Source organism: Excalfactoria chinensis, chromosome 1, assembly GCF_039878825.1.
Source record: "Excalfactoria chinensis isolate bCotChi1 chromosome 1, bCotChi1.hap2, whole genome shotgun sequence".
In the NCBI taxonomy this organism is placed as follows: Eukaryota; Metazoa; Chordata; class Aves; order Galliformes; family Phasianidae; genus Excalfactoria; species Excalfactoria chinensis.
In genome coordinates, this window is record NC_092825.1 from 136,805,948 (window position 1) to 136,822,018 (window position 16,071).

General features: G+C 45.8%; 1 protein-coding gene across 1 annotated transcript in view; it reads left to right on the plus strand.

Annotated features, from left to right (window-relative positions):
- Nucleotides 1-10,841: 10,841 nt before the first annotated feature.
- The window catches only part of STK24 (serine/threonine kinase 24), a 59,600-nt gene continuing 54,370 nt past the window's right edge, over nucleotides 10,842-16,071 (plus strand). The window contains exon 1 of the mRNA XM_072354747.1: nucleotides 10,842-11,012. Within this exon, the coding sequence (XP_072210848.1) occupies nucleotides 10,971-11,012 (42 nt within the window). The 5' untranslated portion in view covers nucleotides 10,842-10,970. The remainder of the gene's footprint in view (nucleotides 11,013-16,071) is intronic.

Below are 16,071 nucleotides of genomic sequence, written 5' to 3' on the forward strand. Positions count from 1 at the left end.
AGGAATCATCCCTTGGGCTGCCATCAAGCGTTTTGGTTTTGAGGATTAGAGAGGTGTAAGATTTATCCCTACATCTGTCCCTGTTTAGCTCTGCATGCTGCTGTCCAGACTATGAGGCCCTTTGCAGGGTCATCTTCTGTTACAGGGAAGATATGCTGAAATCAATCCAATTAAAAGTCAGTCATCCTAACTTCAGCTCTCGTAGTCAGACAGCAGCACGGTTCTGTATTTCATGCTTCATTCACCACTCTTGCATTTTTTCAAATGAAAATCTGTCCCTGCAGCCAGATGTGTGCGTTGTGTGGAGAGAGGGATGTGCATGCCTGCATCCTTGCTAATACTGCACAGCTTTGAGGTTGTCTCCTGTTACTTATTATGACCACTGGGGCCAGCTCCACGGATTCACTCAAGTTCTTCCAAACAGATTGCATTGCTGGGGAAAAAAAAGACCAGGAAAAGCTAACACGATTAAAACTCCGAGTTTAAATGAAACAGGCTGTGCAATGTAATGAGAGAAACTTTCAGAAGATTACCGTGCTTGAAGATCAGGGGCCTCCCTCTGCTGGGAGGATCGCCTGGAAGCTCTCAGCAACATCAAGGCCACAAGGACCCAGCGGGAGAGCTGGGGATGGGGGCTGTTGTTTGGGAGGAGAGGCTGGGGTGGCTGTTTGATCAGCTCAGAGAACTGGAGGAGCTGGGAGCAGTGTGAGCTTGGATTAAAGGGATAGCGTTGGCAGTGTGGTGGCATGGTTGATGCCAGTGCAGAAGCAGGTGCAGATTTTTTGCTACGTCATCTCCATCATTGCTTTCTTGGGCAGCAGATGTGGCCAAACCGCTTGTGCTTTGCGAAGGGTCATCTTCAGTGAGATGGAGATCCCAGAGCTTTCCTGCAATGGGACAGCTTGTAGAAACCAGACGGTATTATTTTTATCACAGTGATGTGCGAAACACTGAACTGACGTCCCTCTGCAGTGCTACAGCAAGCGCATCCTTAAGGAAACCTGCTCAGCGCAGAGCTCAGTGACATGGCCTTGCCTTGGCAGCAGATGTCTGAGAAAGAAAAGGCTGGCTTCCCCTGAAACGCCAAAATGGCTGCAAGACCTCAAACAGCCATAAGGAGATTATTCTGGTGAAAGAGGCTGTGTTGGGTAACGACAGGCTGCATTTTGGTAGTGAGGAGGAAATACAGCGTGGAGCTGGGAAGCTGCGTAGCTGAATAAGAAATGCATAAACGCGATGCAAGAGCCAGGAGCAAAGCTGAGTGGGGCCCCTTTTGCAGCGCTTGCTCTCTATCCGCTGTCGCTGCTCCTCATCTGACCTGCACCTGCTGTGAGCGGCAGATAAAACCCTGATGAGATTAAGGTGAAATCCCAGCTGCCTGCCCATGAGATTCAGCTGATGGCAGTGCGTGTCCCAGGCAGTTTCTTTCCGTTATAGCCCAGATAGACCTTTTTTTACTTCATATTGAACGTTCGCTCCTTACACTTGGGAAAATAACATCATTTGATTACAATGAACTTTGTTTAAAATCGGGAGTCCCAGAGCTCTGTTGTGCTTCCTTGGTATTAAAAACTGAACGTGTCTCTACTTAGATGGGAGTCTTATTTCCTAAAGGTCTTATCTTGAAAAAGCATTTCAAGTAAAGGTTAATTCAGTTGGCACAGCTGCTTCGGGCCTGTGCTGTACCTCAGCAGGGTACCGGGATCAGTGCTGTGAGCACCACACTGAATTAATGACACTGAGCGCATCTTGTGCTGCAATCTGTTCCCGCGTGTAGGCAGGCAGGGCTCTCCCTGCTGCAGGAGTTCACCCAAGTGAGACCCACCAGTGGCCCAGATGAGTGTGAAAATGAGGGCTGTGTTTAATCCAGGTTGGGCTTTTGGCCACAAGGCTATGCTCTGGGACTCCTCGTTCTCTTTAGTATTAGCAGGAATAAAATATACAACCATTTCCTCTTTTGTTTAATGTTCTTTTTTTCCTCCTTGAGCTCCAGACCCCTTGCACCCCTTTCTGGCCCAGACATTGGATTCCAGCCCGAAGTGTGTTGTGTAGGGGAGCACGTTTCCCCTGCCGGCACCCACTTGTCGTTTCCAGCCACCAGATGGCAGAAGACTACACAGAAGTGGCTGGAAAAGTGATGTGGCTCTGGGCCTGGTGCAGCCAAAGCCCTCTTGCATTGCTCCCGCTTGCATGATCTTCCGCTAGTCATCCCAAATTCGAGGTTATCCTCCAAAACACACGTGGTGAATATATCACTCCTGCTTTTCATAGAATCCAAGAATCACCAAGGTTGGAAAAGATCTCCAAGACCATCCAGTCCAACCATCCACCTGCCAACGAGACTTCCTCACACAACTGTGTCCCTCAGTACAACATCTAAATGGTTCCTGAATACCTGCAGGGACTCTGACTTACCCACCTCCCTGGGCAGCCCGTTCCAGCGCTTGACCACCCTTTTGGAGAAGAATTTTTTCCTAATGTCCAACCTGAACCCCCCCAGTCCTACCTCTAGTTATGCAGGAGTAGATGCTGACCCCCACCTCACCACAACCCCCTTGCAGGTCATTGTAGAGAGCAATAAGGTCTCCCTTGAGCCTCCTCTTCTCCAGACTGAATAATCCCGGTTCCCACAGCCGCTCCTCATAAGGCCTGTGCTCTGAAGACATGTGCTTTGAAGACGATGGGACTGTTGTGTGTTTAGGGAAATAAGGATATCTTGACTGATTTAGTCAAGCGATGGCCCTCTGGTGGCACTGTCAGAAGTTACATCTGCAGTCTTAAAGCTTCTGAAAACCAATTAAAACTGCTGATATCCCAAATGGAATTATATAAAGAGAGTTTGATGCTGTCATATAAATCTGGCCATGCTGCAAGACCCAGCACTCACACTCAAAACGATGACAAGAATCACCAGAATTAATCAGTGGATGTTAATGTTAATCCTGCCACGAAGCTCAGCCACAAGCAGGTTTGGTAGGAGCAGCCGTTCTGTGACCAAGTAAAAAGTCAGTCAGACACAGAACAGTTCACTCCTATGGGGGCAGGAAGAGATTTGCAGCAGGTTGTAACTTGGGTCATAGAATCATCATAGAATATTTGCTTAAGTTGGAAGGGACCTCAAAGCCCACCCAGCCCCAACCCTGTGCCCACCAGCTCAAGCTGCCTGGGGCCCATTCAACCTGGCCTTGAGAACCTCCAGGGATGAGGAAGCCCTGGGAGGCAGGGCTGTGAGGAGAAAAGATCTGGATAGCCTTGGTATTGCAGTCTGAAACAGTAAGGGAAGGGCTGATGTGTGCAACTTTGGGATGGGATGGGAGGAGTTAGGGAGAGTCTCTGGATGGATGGGAACTCCTGGGGCACCTCTAGCCAGACCTTTGCTAGGAGCAAGGAGTGAGGTGCCTAAAGGAGATGGACACTGAGAGGGGCACGCTTAGCAGCCCAAAGCAGTGTGCCCCCATCCTCACGTAGACTGCTTGGAAGCCTGGAGCTTAATTTTAAGAGCAAACTGAGATGGTTTAAGAGCAATCTCAGCAAAAGTTGGTTAAAAACCCAAACCACAGCATACTAACAGTGTTTTTACGTCATAGGAACACATGCTTGTGAAGTGCTTCTTCCTCTGTATAACTTGCAGAACGCGATTACATGGCCTTGTGTTTCTTCTTGAGAAGTGACACAAAAACATACAGAAAAAACTTGTGCTCTAGTAAGGAACAGGTGACAATTATTTTATTCATTTTCATAAATAAAAATGAATGCAAGCCTAGAGCTGCATTGAAATGCAAGCGATGCTTGCCCTGTGAGAAAATTGCTTGTGGAAATAAGTGACTGGCTACAGTGTCTGATAAACTTGGGAAATGAAGACATGCCTTGGGCTGAGAAGCCGATGTGCTGCCCAGGAACATCAAAACCCCAAAGTCTAGTGATGTCCATGGGAATCTTTCCACTGGCTTTAGCATGCCCTGCCTGAGCCTTTGAGCACATATATCTACAGCAGCTTTTCCTCACCTGCTGGAGACAGGTGGCACGTTGCCACTGGAGAGCTTCTCAAGAGAAGGGAGCAGAGGGCCATGGCCAAGGGAGCATGGGACAGGAGGGGGCAGCTGGGAGCAGGAGATCTTCCGGGTCCAAGAAGTAGAATGAGCAGGACTCAATGCCGGTGCGTAATTCAGTCGCAGTATTAAGATGAGAAACTAGTACCTGATCCAGGAGGAACGGACCATCTGTGTATTTCTCACTTAAGCCTCCTCAGAAGCGAAGAGCGGCCATTTTGCTTTGCACCCTGCAGTTCCCTCTCACCATTTCTACAGGCAGCTGTGGCGCTGAGGCAAATCCCCTGCTGCCAGGAGACAGTGGGATGGAAGAACACCAGAGCAGATGTGGTGAGATAGAACTTGTTCTTCTTTGCAAGCAAAGCCCCAGGTACCCACTCGCAGCTGAAAGAAGAGCTATGCTCAGTTCAAAGCCCCCGGGAAAGCTGCTCCCTTGAAAAAGACAGGAGGAAAACTGAGCCGGTGATAGCAAAAGCCAAAGGAGCACGAGGCTGCTTTGGGATCTTGACAAAGGTCTGATGCAAGTGGGAGGCTGAGGCAGATTTCTGTGAATGAAAGGAGGTCTACAGGAGGAGGTGGAAGATTGCAGGAGACTGTCAGAGTACAGCGAGTGCTACAGGAGCTTACCGGGTACCTACTTTTAGAAGGCTGTGGGATGGGAGCGATGGGGAGGGCTCAGAGCATGCGCTCAGAGCATTCTTGTGGGGGAAGAAAAAGTCCTTGCTGCAAGCTGAGAAGGTTGATTAGTGGTGTCAGGGAGCTGGAGCCATCAACCCACTCCACAAAGGACATCCTGGGTGGATGATCCCTTTGTAACTCAGCCAAGATTATTGCAGGCTCCCACTGAGCAGGGTGAGCTGACCTCCTCCTGCCTCCCATCATGGTATCCCTGTTCTGCTGTGGAATGGGCAGGCTCAGCTATGCACTGAGAGCTCCCCCAGCCAGCTGTGGATGCATTTCTTGTGGGATCATACATTGGAGCTGCCATGCAGACATGTGATTGCTAAAGCATGGAAGAGAGCCAGGGCTGGGAAAAGGGAAGAGCAGGATCTGCACTTTGGCGGCAGACAGCAGTTGAACTGGATTAAGCTTAACATGAAACCGGATCTTGAAAGAATCCATCGCTCTGTAATGATTTTCTTTTGTTATCGACACTCTTGAGTTCAGACTGACAATTAAAACTTGCAGGAATCCCTGGATTTCTGTGTTGGGTGGATGAAAAGAATACATTTCTGCCAACACAATATTATAGGTAGCTTCTGGGATTATGACATGAGATTAATAAGAGGCTAAAATGTGACAAACCCTGAACAAACATACTGCAGTTGATTGTAGGACGATCACTTATAAGGTAGCAAGATGCAGAGCAACTTCTTCTCCAGGGAATACAGTAGCCTGTAAGCAAACACTTGAAATCTGGGATGAAATGTAGTGTATAGGGACATAGTCATGGTTTAGAGCAACTCACCATGACCATGGGGTCATGCATCCATTTAGCTTGGAGACTGTGCTAGTCTGTTGTGTACACAGACATTAACCTGAGATAAGAGCTGATGTCTCTGTTACAAAATGTGGAATAAGAGAAGAGGATACAAAAGGTACATCTTCTGTTTGTGTACGTGTGGTTTCTGTAACAAGGGGGCAAGAGAAAGGTCTATAAAAAGCAAGATTTAATGAAATGATGCTCTTTGGGGGCAGTGGCACAGCACAGTACGATCAGTCTCATGTTTCTTAATGAGCTCTCGATCCCCATGTAATTTTAATTGCCTGTCTGGAATACTAAGATACTTTCCGGCACTTATATTCTGCTCAATATTAATAAAGGCCATGCAACGCTCAGGATGTTTCTTCCCTTTCCTGCTTCATGCCCACTTACCCATTATGATTCTCAGGACTGTGAGAAAGTAGATTTTCTCCTACTCATGAGAATCTCAAAACATGCACTTTGATAGGAAAGATACGAGTTATACCCCTGCAGGAAGCCGAATAGATGTATAACAGCATGATTTTTAGCCATTTGAGCAAAAGATTGGAATTTTTCTTCTGGGAACACGGAAACTTAATAACCTTTTTTTTTCTTTTTTTTTTTTTCTTTTTTTTTTCTTTTTTTTTTTTTCTTTTTTTTTCTTTTTTTCCCAATCAGCATTCATGAGGCTTAAAGTAGATGGCCCGCTTTTAATGTCAAGCTGTGCTTCTGCAATAAACAAAATCATTTTCTGACAAGATGGACTGTTGTGCCATAACCCAAATGCACGTCCTTGGATAGCCGCAGAAGGTATCTGTGTGCTTCTGAAGCTACATAAGCTTCCTCTGCTGCCATAAATACATGGCTACAGGGTTACTGTTGGCATGTTGTCAGGATGAAAGGCTCTAGCATAAGCTTTGTAGAAGGAATCCTCATTCCACCAGAAGTTGTATAGTGGCATGCAGACACAGCTCACCAGCAGACCGTCCACCCCAGCTCAGAACTATCAAGTTGAAATGAAGTGCCTTGCCGCTGAGCAAAATCCCTTGTTTATCCAAGGGCAACTCAGGACCTGAACACAAATCTTTGCTGTCAGACACGTGACATTTCTACCCAGCCTCCCATTCAGAAATGCCTACAAGGTTTTGTTTGTGATTTGTAGGTAAAGAAACCTTTCACATGCAAATGTTACATTTTGTGGCAGTGAGTTCCACTGTTCATTCCTGTTGTTACCTGCTTTTCTCTATCTTGAAGTTTTCTGTGGTTAGCTCTTCTTATAAGTGTACGGTCACTCCCTAGTTGGTCACTCCCTAGTTATCTTCTCCATGTCATTCATAAGGTCACAGAGAGCTATCACCTCCTTGAAGTCTCCTTCCTGCACCTAGGAGATGTAGCATATTTAATTTCTCCATACAGAGAAGGTTTTTGTTCAATTTCTGGTTTCTATGCTACAGTAGCATTTTGAAAATAGAAGATACTGAACAGTCTATAGGAAAAGTATGGGCTTATATGGAGATATGATTGTGTTGTTTCCCTTACCCTTCATTCCTTTCCCTGTATTTCCTAGTGTAGTTTTATCTTTTGACTGTTTTGAAATCAGTGACACCCCAGATTTCTTTCTTGACTGATAGGAACTACAGTATGTAAATGTAAATTGTTTTCCTGCATACTTTTTCCCGTACAGTTTTCAACACTGAACTCCCATCTGCTGGTAACGTCACTCAGCAGTCACTCACTCTGAGATTCTTTTACAGCTCCTTGCATTTCATTTTGGTTTTACTTCATGATACTTGACAATGTGAGACCATTTTGCCATTCCTCTCTGGTCCCTCTTCTAGTGCATCCATGGAAATGCCGAGCAAGACTGGTCCTAAATGGATTCCTGGGACAGCGTATGGACAGCACCCTCCATCATGAGATGTTTCCATTTCTTCTTTCCTACTTACCATCAGTTATACATCCATCTGAGGATTTCTCCTTTTATCCTGGGACAACTTGGGTTCTTTCAGATCCATTTATGAAGAACCTTGGAAAAGCTGCTTTGCATTATTAGATACAGACAAATTAAAATGTAAGAATTCAAGAGGGAGACTTACTGAGACTTACTGACAAACTATTGAGAACCTCATTCTGAGAACAAAGGTCCATCAGGATACTAGCAGAGCAATTGAAAACCAAAAAGAATAAGGCTGTAAGCCTAGACTGTATGGTTAAGTGAAGAAATAACATTTTTATACAGGTTGCAATCAGAGTTTGCTAACGAATTGATCAGTAAAGGAAGTGGAGAAAAAGAAAACAGGAAACTCAAAAGATAGGAGATAAAAATGATGATGAAGAGAGAAAAAAAACAACCCAACAAAGGAGCAGCAAGCTTAGCAGTAACCAGAATGGTGCTGTGGTCCTGGTAACAGCTCTGCAGACAAGTCAATGACAGCAGGATACTGCTGCAGCCCTACGGGATGGACAACTCTATCCTATCTGCTTGGGTGCCATTGCTATACCTTACTGTAAGCAACGCTATCACCTGTTTAGCCCTGTTGTTTTCATCTCTTCCCCAGGCAAGCTTCTGCCTGCTTCTTATTCACTGCTATATTTCCCATGTGCAATTTATGTAGACAAATGTTCCATCTGTTACAATCCACGGTGCTTTTTTCTGCAGCGTGTTTATTTCAAAATAGAAATAGTTATTTATTTGCGGTATATTACAGATGTTAAATGAGCTAAGTTTCTGGCATGTCTTACCTTCTGGAAAACATCTAAGGCCCCGCATGGCTCATCTGAGAAGTTTTGGTCGCTGTGGTCTTGGTCAGAAATGTTAAATTAAACAAAAAAGAAGCTTTTTCTTCGTATGTAGCTCATACAAGGAAGTTCAGTCGCTGCCAGACATAATTATATTCTTCTTTTGTAATGATCTTTTTATGTAACCAGTATAGCAGAAACTCTTTGCGTATTCAAACTGTTGTTCTAAGATGAAAGCAAACCAGGTATTCAGACATCAGCACAGTGATTTGAATCTCTGCATGTTGGAAACACTTGACCTCAAAAACATGCAAGGAACCACTTTACTAGTAAGTGTTGAAGTCTCCACTACTGTATTGGGATGGCAAGTTGTCATGACATGGTTGGGAAAATGAGAGAAAATTCTCAATGTTTGGTCTGGGAAGAAAGAGCTGATGTTTAAACTTGCAGACTAGCATTTCCAAACTAACAGCAAACAGAAATGCGTCCATTATTTTTAGATTATATTCAAAAGTATTTTGGTTAAAATTCTCCAGGCCTTGGGAAGTACTTGGAATTGGGTCAGAGCATAAGATACAGTATACAGCATATGGAAACTGGTGGAAATTTGACATTCAATATCTCCTACCTCACTTAGAACTTAGACCACTATGAGGCTTAGGATGTAGAATCTGTATTTGGAATCTGCTCAGTAGTTTCCAAGTACTTAACGAGTAAAACTGACTGCTCCCTCTAAGTACCATTCTTCAGGCACAGCCTCTTGCTCAGCACGTAGTGCAGGACTGTGAATTAAATGCACTACAACCAGTGGAACATTCACAAATCGTGGTCCTTTACAGTACTAAAGCTCTACTTCAGGGAAAAAAGAATATAGATTGCAAAAAGGCTTTGAGATAGAAATCAGTGTAGCAGAAAGTTTTCCAACAACATCTTGTAGTGCACTTGATCTTGAGACAAAACTGAAATAAAGCTTTTATTTTCCTTAGGAAATTACACATTAGTAAATTGTATTTTTGGAAGCTAAAAGAAGTATAATTCAAAATCCATTATAGCATGAAGGAAACTAGCAAGTCCTTCATGAACAACTGGTAAAATACCTCCAGTAGGTCACGTTGCTATTCAGCTCCTAACCATCATCCTTTCCATGTCTCCCTGTCCTTGAGAATGAGTACATTTAGTTGTATTTCTGAGGTGAGTACGCGCACACACGTGCCATAGGAGGCAGCTAGCTAATTTCATTCAAGCTCAGACGGGGGTTTATGTTTCTAACAAGTCTCAGGAAAACTAGATTGTGCAGCATTAGCTCAGCCCATGTAGGCAACAAAGAATATCTTTGAAGAATAACCTTCAGTGGGAGTTTGTCTAACCGAGTATCAAAGAAACCTTTTTATATTTTAAAGCTTTTCTTGCAATTCAGATATTTGTATGAATGCTCTCTAGTGCAATGTATTGTGAGACGCTGGCACAGCTGCCCAGAGCAGCTGTGGTGCCCCATCCCTGGAGGCACTCAAGGCCAGGCTGGATGGGGCTCTGGGCAGCCTGAGCTGGTGGGGAGCAGGGTTGGGGCTGGGTGGGCTTTAAGGTCCCTTCCAACCCAAGCCATTCTTATGACTCTATGATTATGCTATGATGGATGCTCACTCCTTCCATTGATTCAGCTGAAAAGATAGCCAACCTCTGTCCTGTGAATTGCAGACCCATCAGCCACCAGGCATTGGTGATTTCAGTACCTACGAATTTGTGGGGACAAAAGGAGAGCACCTTTCAGCATAACAAGTGCACTGAGGATGTACATGATGGAACTCTTGAATCCTGGCTTCAACAGGACTAAGGCAACACAACACCATCAAACTGATAGCAGCCTTTCAGTATCTAGAGGGGAGCCACAGGAAAGAAAGGGACAACTCTTTGGCAGGGTCTGTGTTGATAGAACAAGGGGAAATGGCTTCAAGCTCAAAGGTTTAGGTTGGATATAAGGAAGTATTGTGCAGTGAGGGTGGTGAGGCACTGGAACAGGTTGCCCACTGATGTGGTTGATGCCCCAGAGACATTCAAGTCGAGGCTGGATCAGGCACTGGGCAACCTGATCTATCTATGGGTGTTAACTGCAGGGGATTTGGACTCGATGGCCTTTGAAGGTTCCTTCCAACGCAAAGTATCCCATGATTTTGTGAAACTCTTATAACCTTCACTCAGACGCAGGATTTCTCTTGCCTAGGGGAGAGCTGGACTACTGGTCCTCTCGAATCCCACTTGGAACTGCTGTGAAAACATCAAGACAGCCATTTCGGTGTACTGCTTTTGCCCCTTCTGACAGGAAGTCAGGCACTTCCTGAAACCATACGCCTCGCAAGAGCTATAGCGTTACCGTGACCTTTCTTAAAGCCCCCGGGTGTCGGGGAGAGGCAGGAAAAGGACATAACGCGAAATGTCTAGGGTTTCTGCCATCCCGACGTACCGCCTCACCGGGCGGGGAGAGCCCCGGAGGAGGAGAGACGAGAGGAGGGCCGAGGAGCGATGAGGTCGCATCTGTGACGGGGCCCGAAGAGCCCGCGCTTGGGCCGGCCCCTCCGCCGCCGCCGCCCGCGCACGGGCACTGCCGGCTCGGGGGAAGGGAGAGAAGGAGGAGTGTGGGAGCGCGGCGATGAGCTCAGCTCCGTCCCCCGGCGCCGCCTGAGGAGAGCCGGCCCCTCCCGCAGGCCGCCGCCGTCGCCGCCATGGCTCACTCCCCCGTGCAGCCGGGCCTGCCGGGGATGCAGGTGAGGAGCGGCTGCCCCCACGGCGGGCGTCGCGGCTCGGGGCCGGGGGAAGGGCGGGCCGCCCCGGGCGCTGGCGGCCGTGGCACGGCGTAACCGCCGGGAGCGGAGCGTGCGGGCCGAGCAGAGGCTGCGCGGGGCTCCCTCCATCTTCGGTACTCGGCGCGGGGCGGGGGAGGACGCGGTGTTTTCCCCACGCTCCGTGTTCTCATTTTCACGCCACGAGCGAGAACCCTCGGTCCAGAGGAACAGGGCCCGGCTGTTGACCTTCAGAGCGCTGCAGTGCCTATCCGGAGCGCTGGCGCGGCGGGGCCGAGGCTGGAGCCTGCCGTTGGCTCCGGGGGCTGCCGGCCTCGAGGATGCGACCTGCCGGCCGTGTGTTAAAGCCGTGGTTTTTAAACAGCCGGGGTGGCCTTCTGCCGGCTGAACTCCTTGCAACCGCGAGCTGCTGGCAGAAAAACCCTAAGGTCATTGGTACCTGTGGGGTACTTCAGGTTTCCTTCTGCTTACTAGATGCTGGCCGGCCCCAACCTCCCGGAGAGTAACTTCTGGGCAGGAGGTAAAGTTTGTTTCAGTTTGTCTCCTGGATTGAAAGGTTTTGGGCTTCGTTTGGCTGGTTTGCTCTGGGCTGTGTTGTTTTGCAAACCAGGCTCTAACTCCTGAATCCAAAGTCTGTGCATGACTGGAGGATGTGAATTAGCAGGATAGATGCTTATGCACAGCGTGAATGGCACCGTTGGGTGCCAAACAGGGTATACAGGCCCTTACTCTCCATTACTTCACCACTCTGTAGGGACTGCGGTTGGGCATCCAAGTTCACCTTCCACGCACCGCACTTTGCTGATTTGTAAAGGCACAAAAGTACTCCTTTTCCCCTCCCTTTGGAGAGGACTGGGTTAGCGCTACACCTTGGAGGAAACATTCGAGAACCAGAACCTACTTAAAGAGAATCTGTGGTATTTTAGAATGGAAAACGTCTGAGCTGCTGCCGGGAAGTAATAGAATGAGGGTTGCTCCTGCAATACGTGTGTTCTGCTGATGCACGTCATTTTTAGCATCTCTGATGACCTGTTTTTTTTCCTAGCTTACTTGATTTGCTATGTAGCTTGTGATACTGCTAGCTGTGTTTAATAGGTAAGCTTTCAGGATTTTGTTAGCCCCCCTGTCATTTGAGGTTTTACTCCAAATCTTTTTGTTCAGGACTGTTATTGTTCTCGTGTTCCTTTACTGTGAGAGTTTCTGGAATGGCTGGGAACTTTAGCAACAGTGTAAAATAACAAAGTAAAGCTGGTAGGTAGAGGCATCAAGTCTGAGAGCGACGTGAAAGCTACGTGCTCATTTTCTGCACCCACTTCAAGGTGCCTGGATCTGTTTCCATTCTGTCTGGGCTTGCTGCAGTCGTAGTGCTCTGTTCTTAGTACACAGTTCTCTTTGACTTTATTTGCAGATGAATGCTCAGGCAGCGAGGTACATCCTTGCTCGAAGAAGATAAAGGTTTGTGACTTACGTAAAGGAGAGAAATAGGGCTCAGTTCTCTGCAGTGTGATTAAATTGTCGAAATCATGGGACCGTGTTTTCTTTTTCTGTAGTGTGATCCTTTCTGCCCACCTACGGCTTCTGTAACAAATGTTGTAAGCAATGTCAGAGAGAACGTTATGCAGCTCTCCCTTACGTCTTTTGCTGTGCTGATAGAAGAGATCAGCATCCCGGTGTGAACAAGAGCAACTTCTTGACCCCCAGAAATCACATGCAGGAGCAGTGCTTTATTGTGGTGTTTGGCATGAGCAGAGTGGTGTGTAAACAGTGAGAGGAATGAGGGATTAATGTGTTTGTCTCCGAACAACATATCTGATTGATGGTTGAAGAGTGATGCATAAAAAGCGAGTGGGCAGAGCAAGCCAAAGGAATGAGAAACTGTGGAGGAAATGTAGGATGGTGCTGGAAGGCTGTCAAAACCTGAGATTCACTGTCTGCTGGGAAGCGGGCATGTTCCAGCCCGAGTGAAAACAGAGCTGAGTTTTGACCTAAATTTCTGTGTGTGCAAATAGGTTGGTGCTCAGTGTTTGTACTGCTCTTAGTTTTAGGGCTCATTGCAGATAGGAGTTGGAGTGTGTGGCTTAAAGGGGCATCACTACTAACCCAACAGTAAGTTGTCTTCATTCTTTGTGCTTTGGACAGCTGACATTGGGAAAAACAATGCTTGCTTGCCTGTGATATTTTTGCAAGGCTGGCTCAGAAAGGTGTGTGTGACCTGGAAAAGTGACTTTCAGACTGGCCTGCAGTTCGAGGCTTTGGTAAGCTTCTGTAGTTTCTTTATGGAACCATTTGAAATAGTGAAGTGCTCCCCTTGTAAATGAATGGTATGGGTGCGTGGTGAACCGTAATGCGTTTTGAAGTTTCTTAGGAATGTCTTGAACCAGAAAGCTCAGGAAATGTAGACTTGCAAATAAAAGCTTAAAGGATGAAGCCACAGAACACAGCACTGCAGTACATCAGGCTGTCGGATATCTGGCAGCAAGCAGTTTTAATGTAATCTTTAGCAATAAGATGCTGAAATTAATAGGGATTAAAAGACTTTCTTTCTTTCTCCACTTAAAAAGGTTTTAGGTTTAAGCCGTATGTGATCTGTTTGCATTTTTTTGTTGTTTATGAGGTTTGAGAACCAGAAAAGCAGTTGTTTTTTTGGTTGTTTATTTTATTTTATTTTATTTTATTTTATTTTATTTTATTTTATTTTATTTTATTTTATTTTATTTTTATCCCAACTTTTTGCATAATGCCAGCTGTGTGAAGTTCCTTTTGAATCGAACCTTATGGTACTAACAACAAGGATGCTTAAAAGAACTCCTTCTGAGGAAAGGCAAATGACTCCATCCAACCACAGATCCTGGAGAAGTGAGGACAGTCCATAGGAGGTGCCTTTGTGGCAGCCAGCAGCGTTTAGGCAGTAAAGTGCCAGTTAAAGCGATTATTACAGGCACTGAAAGGCTGTGTAGCCTCTGCTGCTTTGCATCTGCAGCTTGTATATAGGAAATTATTTTCCCCAGATTTTAATTTTGTTGAAGTTATAGTTTGCTAAATGCTCTGCAGTCATTGATAGCAATTATTTGAATGATCCTTGGACCGTTATGATCGTGATTTGCCTGTTATAAAATATCCAGGGCACAGATGTTGGGGCTCTGTGGCACATTGCAAGGCTCATCCTTCAGCACAAGCACAGAAGAGTGTTCATTTTGCAGAAGCAGTGCTGGCGTCTTGTGGCTCTGGAGGTCAAAAGCCGCGTCAAGGCTATGCAGCACGTGGCTGGAGTTTTTCTAGAGAAGTCAACTCTTACCAGCACTGGGAGTGTTGATACTGGGAAGTCACATGTAGCAGCTTCTAGTGAACGAATGGCTGCTGAGCAGTTTTTCCCCTGCATTCCCAAGCTCTATCACGTGTATGTAGAGAAGCGAGAGTTGGTTTCCTTTGGACACGCTAGGTATGGCTTGTTGGTGAAGCTTCCTAGGAAGCCACTGATGGCAGGGTGAAGCTTCAATTTGTATGTTATTAAACCATGGAGCCATTAACTCAGACTGTGCAGCTAAAATGACAATAGTTAGACTTAGGCTTTCTCCATCATTAGTCTTCTTTGTCCTTTCCTTCCTGTGGTCTTTGCATGTTCTTTTCTGTTAGGTGGGCAGTAAGTGGTAATGATCCTAATGTAAAGACTGCTCTGTCTTTGGGGAGCAGCCTGAGGTATTCAATCTATCACCTTTTTGGGTTGTCTGCATCACATCATAAATAGCTGAAGGATTGAGTTGGACAGCTCTTGCACACAGTAAGGCTTGACAATAGTGAATCCTTACTGTCTTGAAGCTCCCTTGTTTCAGCCCTTCTGTGGTTTTGGAGCTCCTAATTTCAGACATGCTTTCCAGGTTCCTATTTAACTATAAATGTTTATGTAACAGCAGAGTGTGGTGTTTATGCAGAGGTAAGGGGGTAGGGAGAGGTTTCCAAGAGCCGAGCATATCAAAGTTTTGGTTTTGCGCTCTGGTGTCGGCTGCATTGAGGATGGTTTGCTGTCATTGTCACTTACTTTGTTCACCTTTTTAACCTTACTGTTGTCTCGTTGTTAGTGTCAACAGCCTCAGAGCAGTAAAAACATGTTTCAGTCAGGTGGGCTTCCAGAACAGATAGGCAGATACGGCTTCTAGCAGATCTATTTCAGATGTCCTTCTTACAGGGCTTGGACTCAGCCTAGTCAGATGTCACAGTAGGTTCTGTGTCCTGGCCTCGTGTGTGGGTAAGGTGCCAGCTGTCATCTTGGTTCCTAGGGAGACAGAAGAGTATGGATATAGCCAATATGTTTAAATGTTGAGACTTGTGTTATAAGTGATAAACAAAGTTTCTATGATGACTTACATTATGGCATCTTTTGTGATCCCGAGATAGGAAATGAACATATTTATCTTGTCTACATCTCAAATGTTGGTATTTTTTTTATGTTCCCTATCTTTGGCAGGGAAGGATCAAATGCTGATGAACTGAGTCAGCCTGGCACCTAGTGCAAAGTACCGCGTCCTGTCATAATTTGATCTCATTATTACTTTGATATTATACCTGCCTAGGCTGTGGGAGTCCCATTTAGTTAATGTGTATAGTGTGTGGATAAAAGTGATCGCTTGTGTGGATGCAGTTCTGTAATCACAATGCCTTGCACTGGTAAGCTCTTTAAATTGAGGACTTCAGTTTGTCCATATGTATCTCTTAATTTGGGATAAGCTTCCTTGTGGATATGTACTTGTGACAATTAATAGATGACTCACTGGGATGCATCACTTAATCATATACTGAATTTGGGATGCGGAGTGAGAAATTCTCATTATAGAATATCTTTCTCTCATAAGAGTAAATAAGAAACGGACTGACTTATCAAATGCTAGGTCTCCCCTCGTGTTATGAGATTGCTGCAGGCCCTAAAACTCCTTCTTTTTTCTTCTTTTCCTCAATTAGCATTGATTCGACGTACATTCTGTTCTGACATGCTTCCGTTACTGTAATTTCTTCAGCCATTTGTCACAAG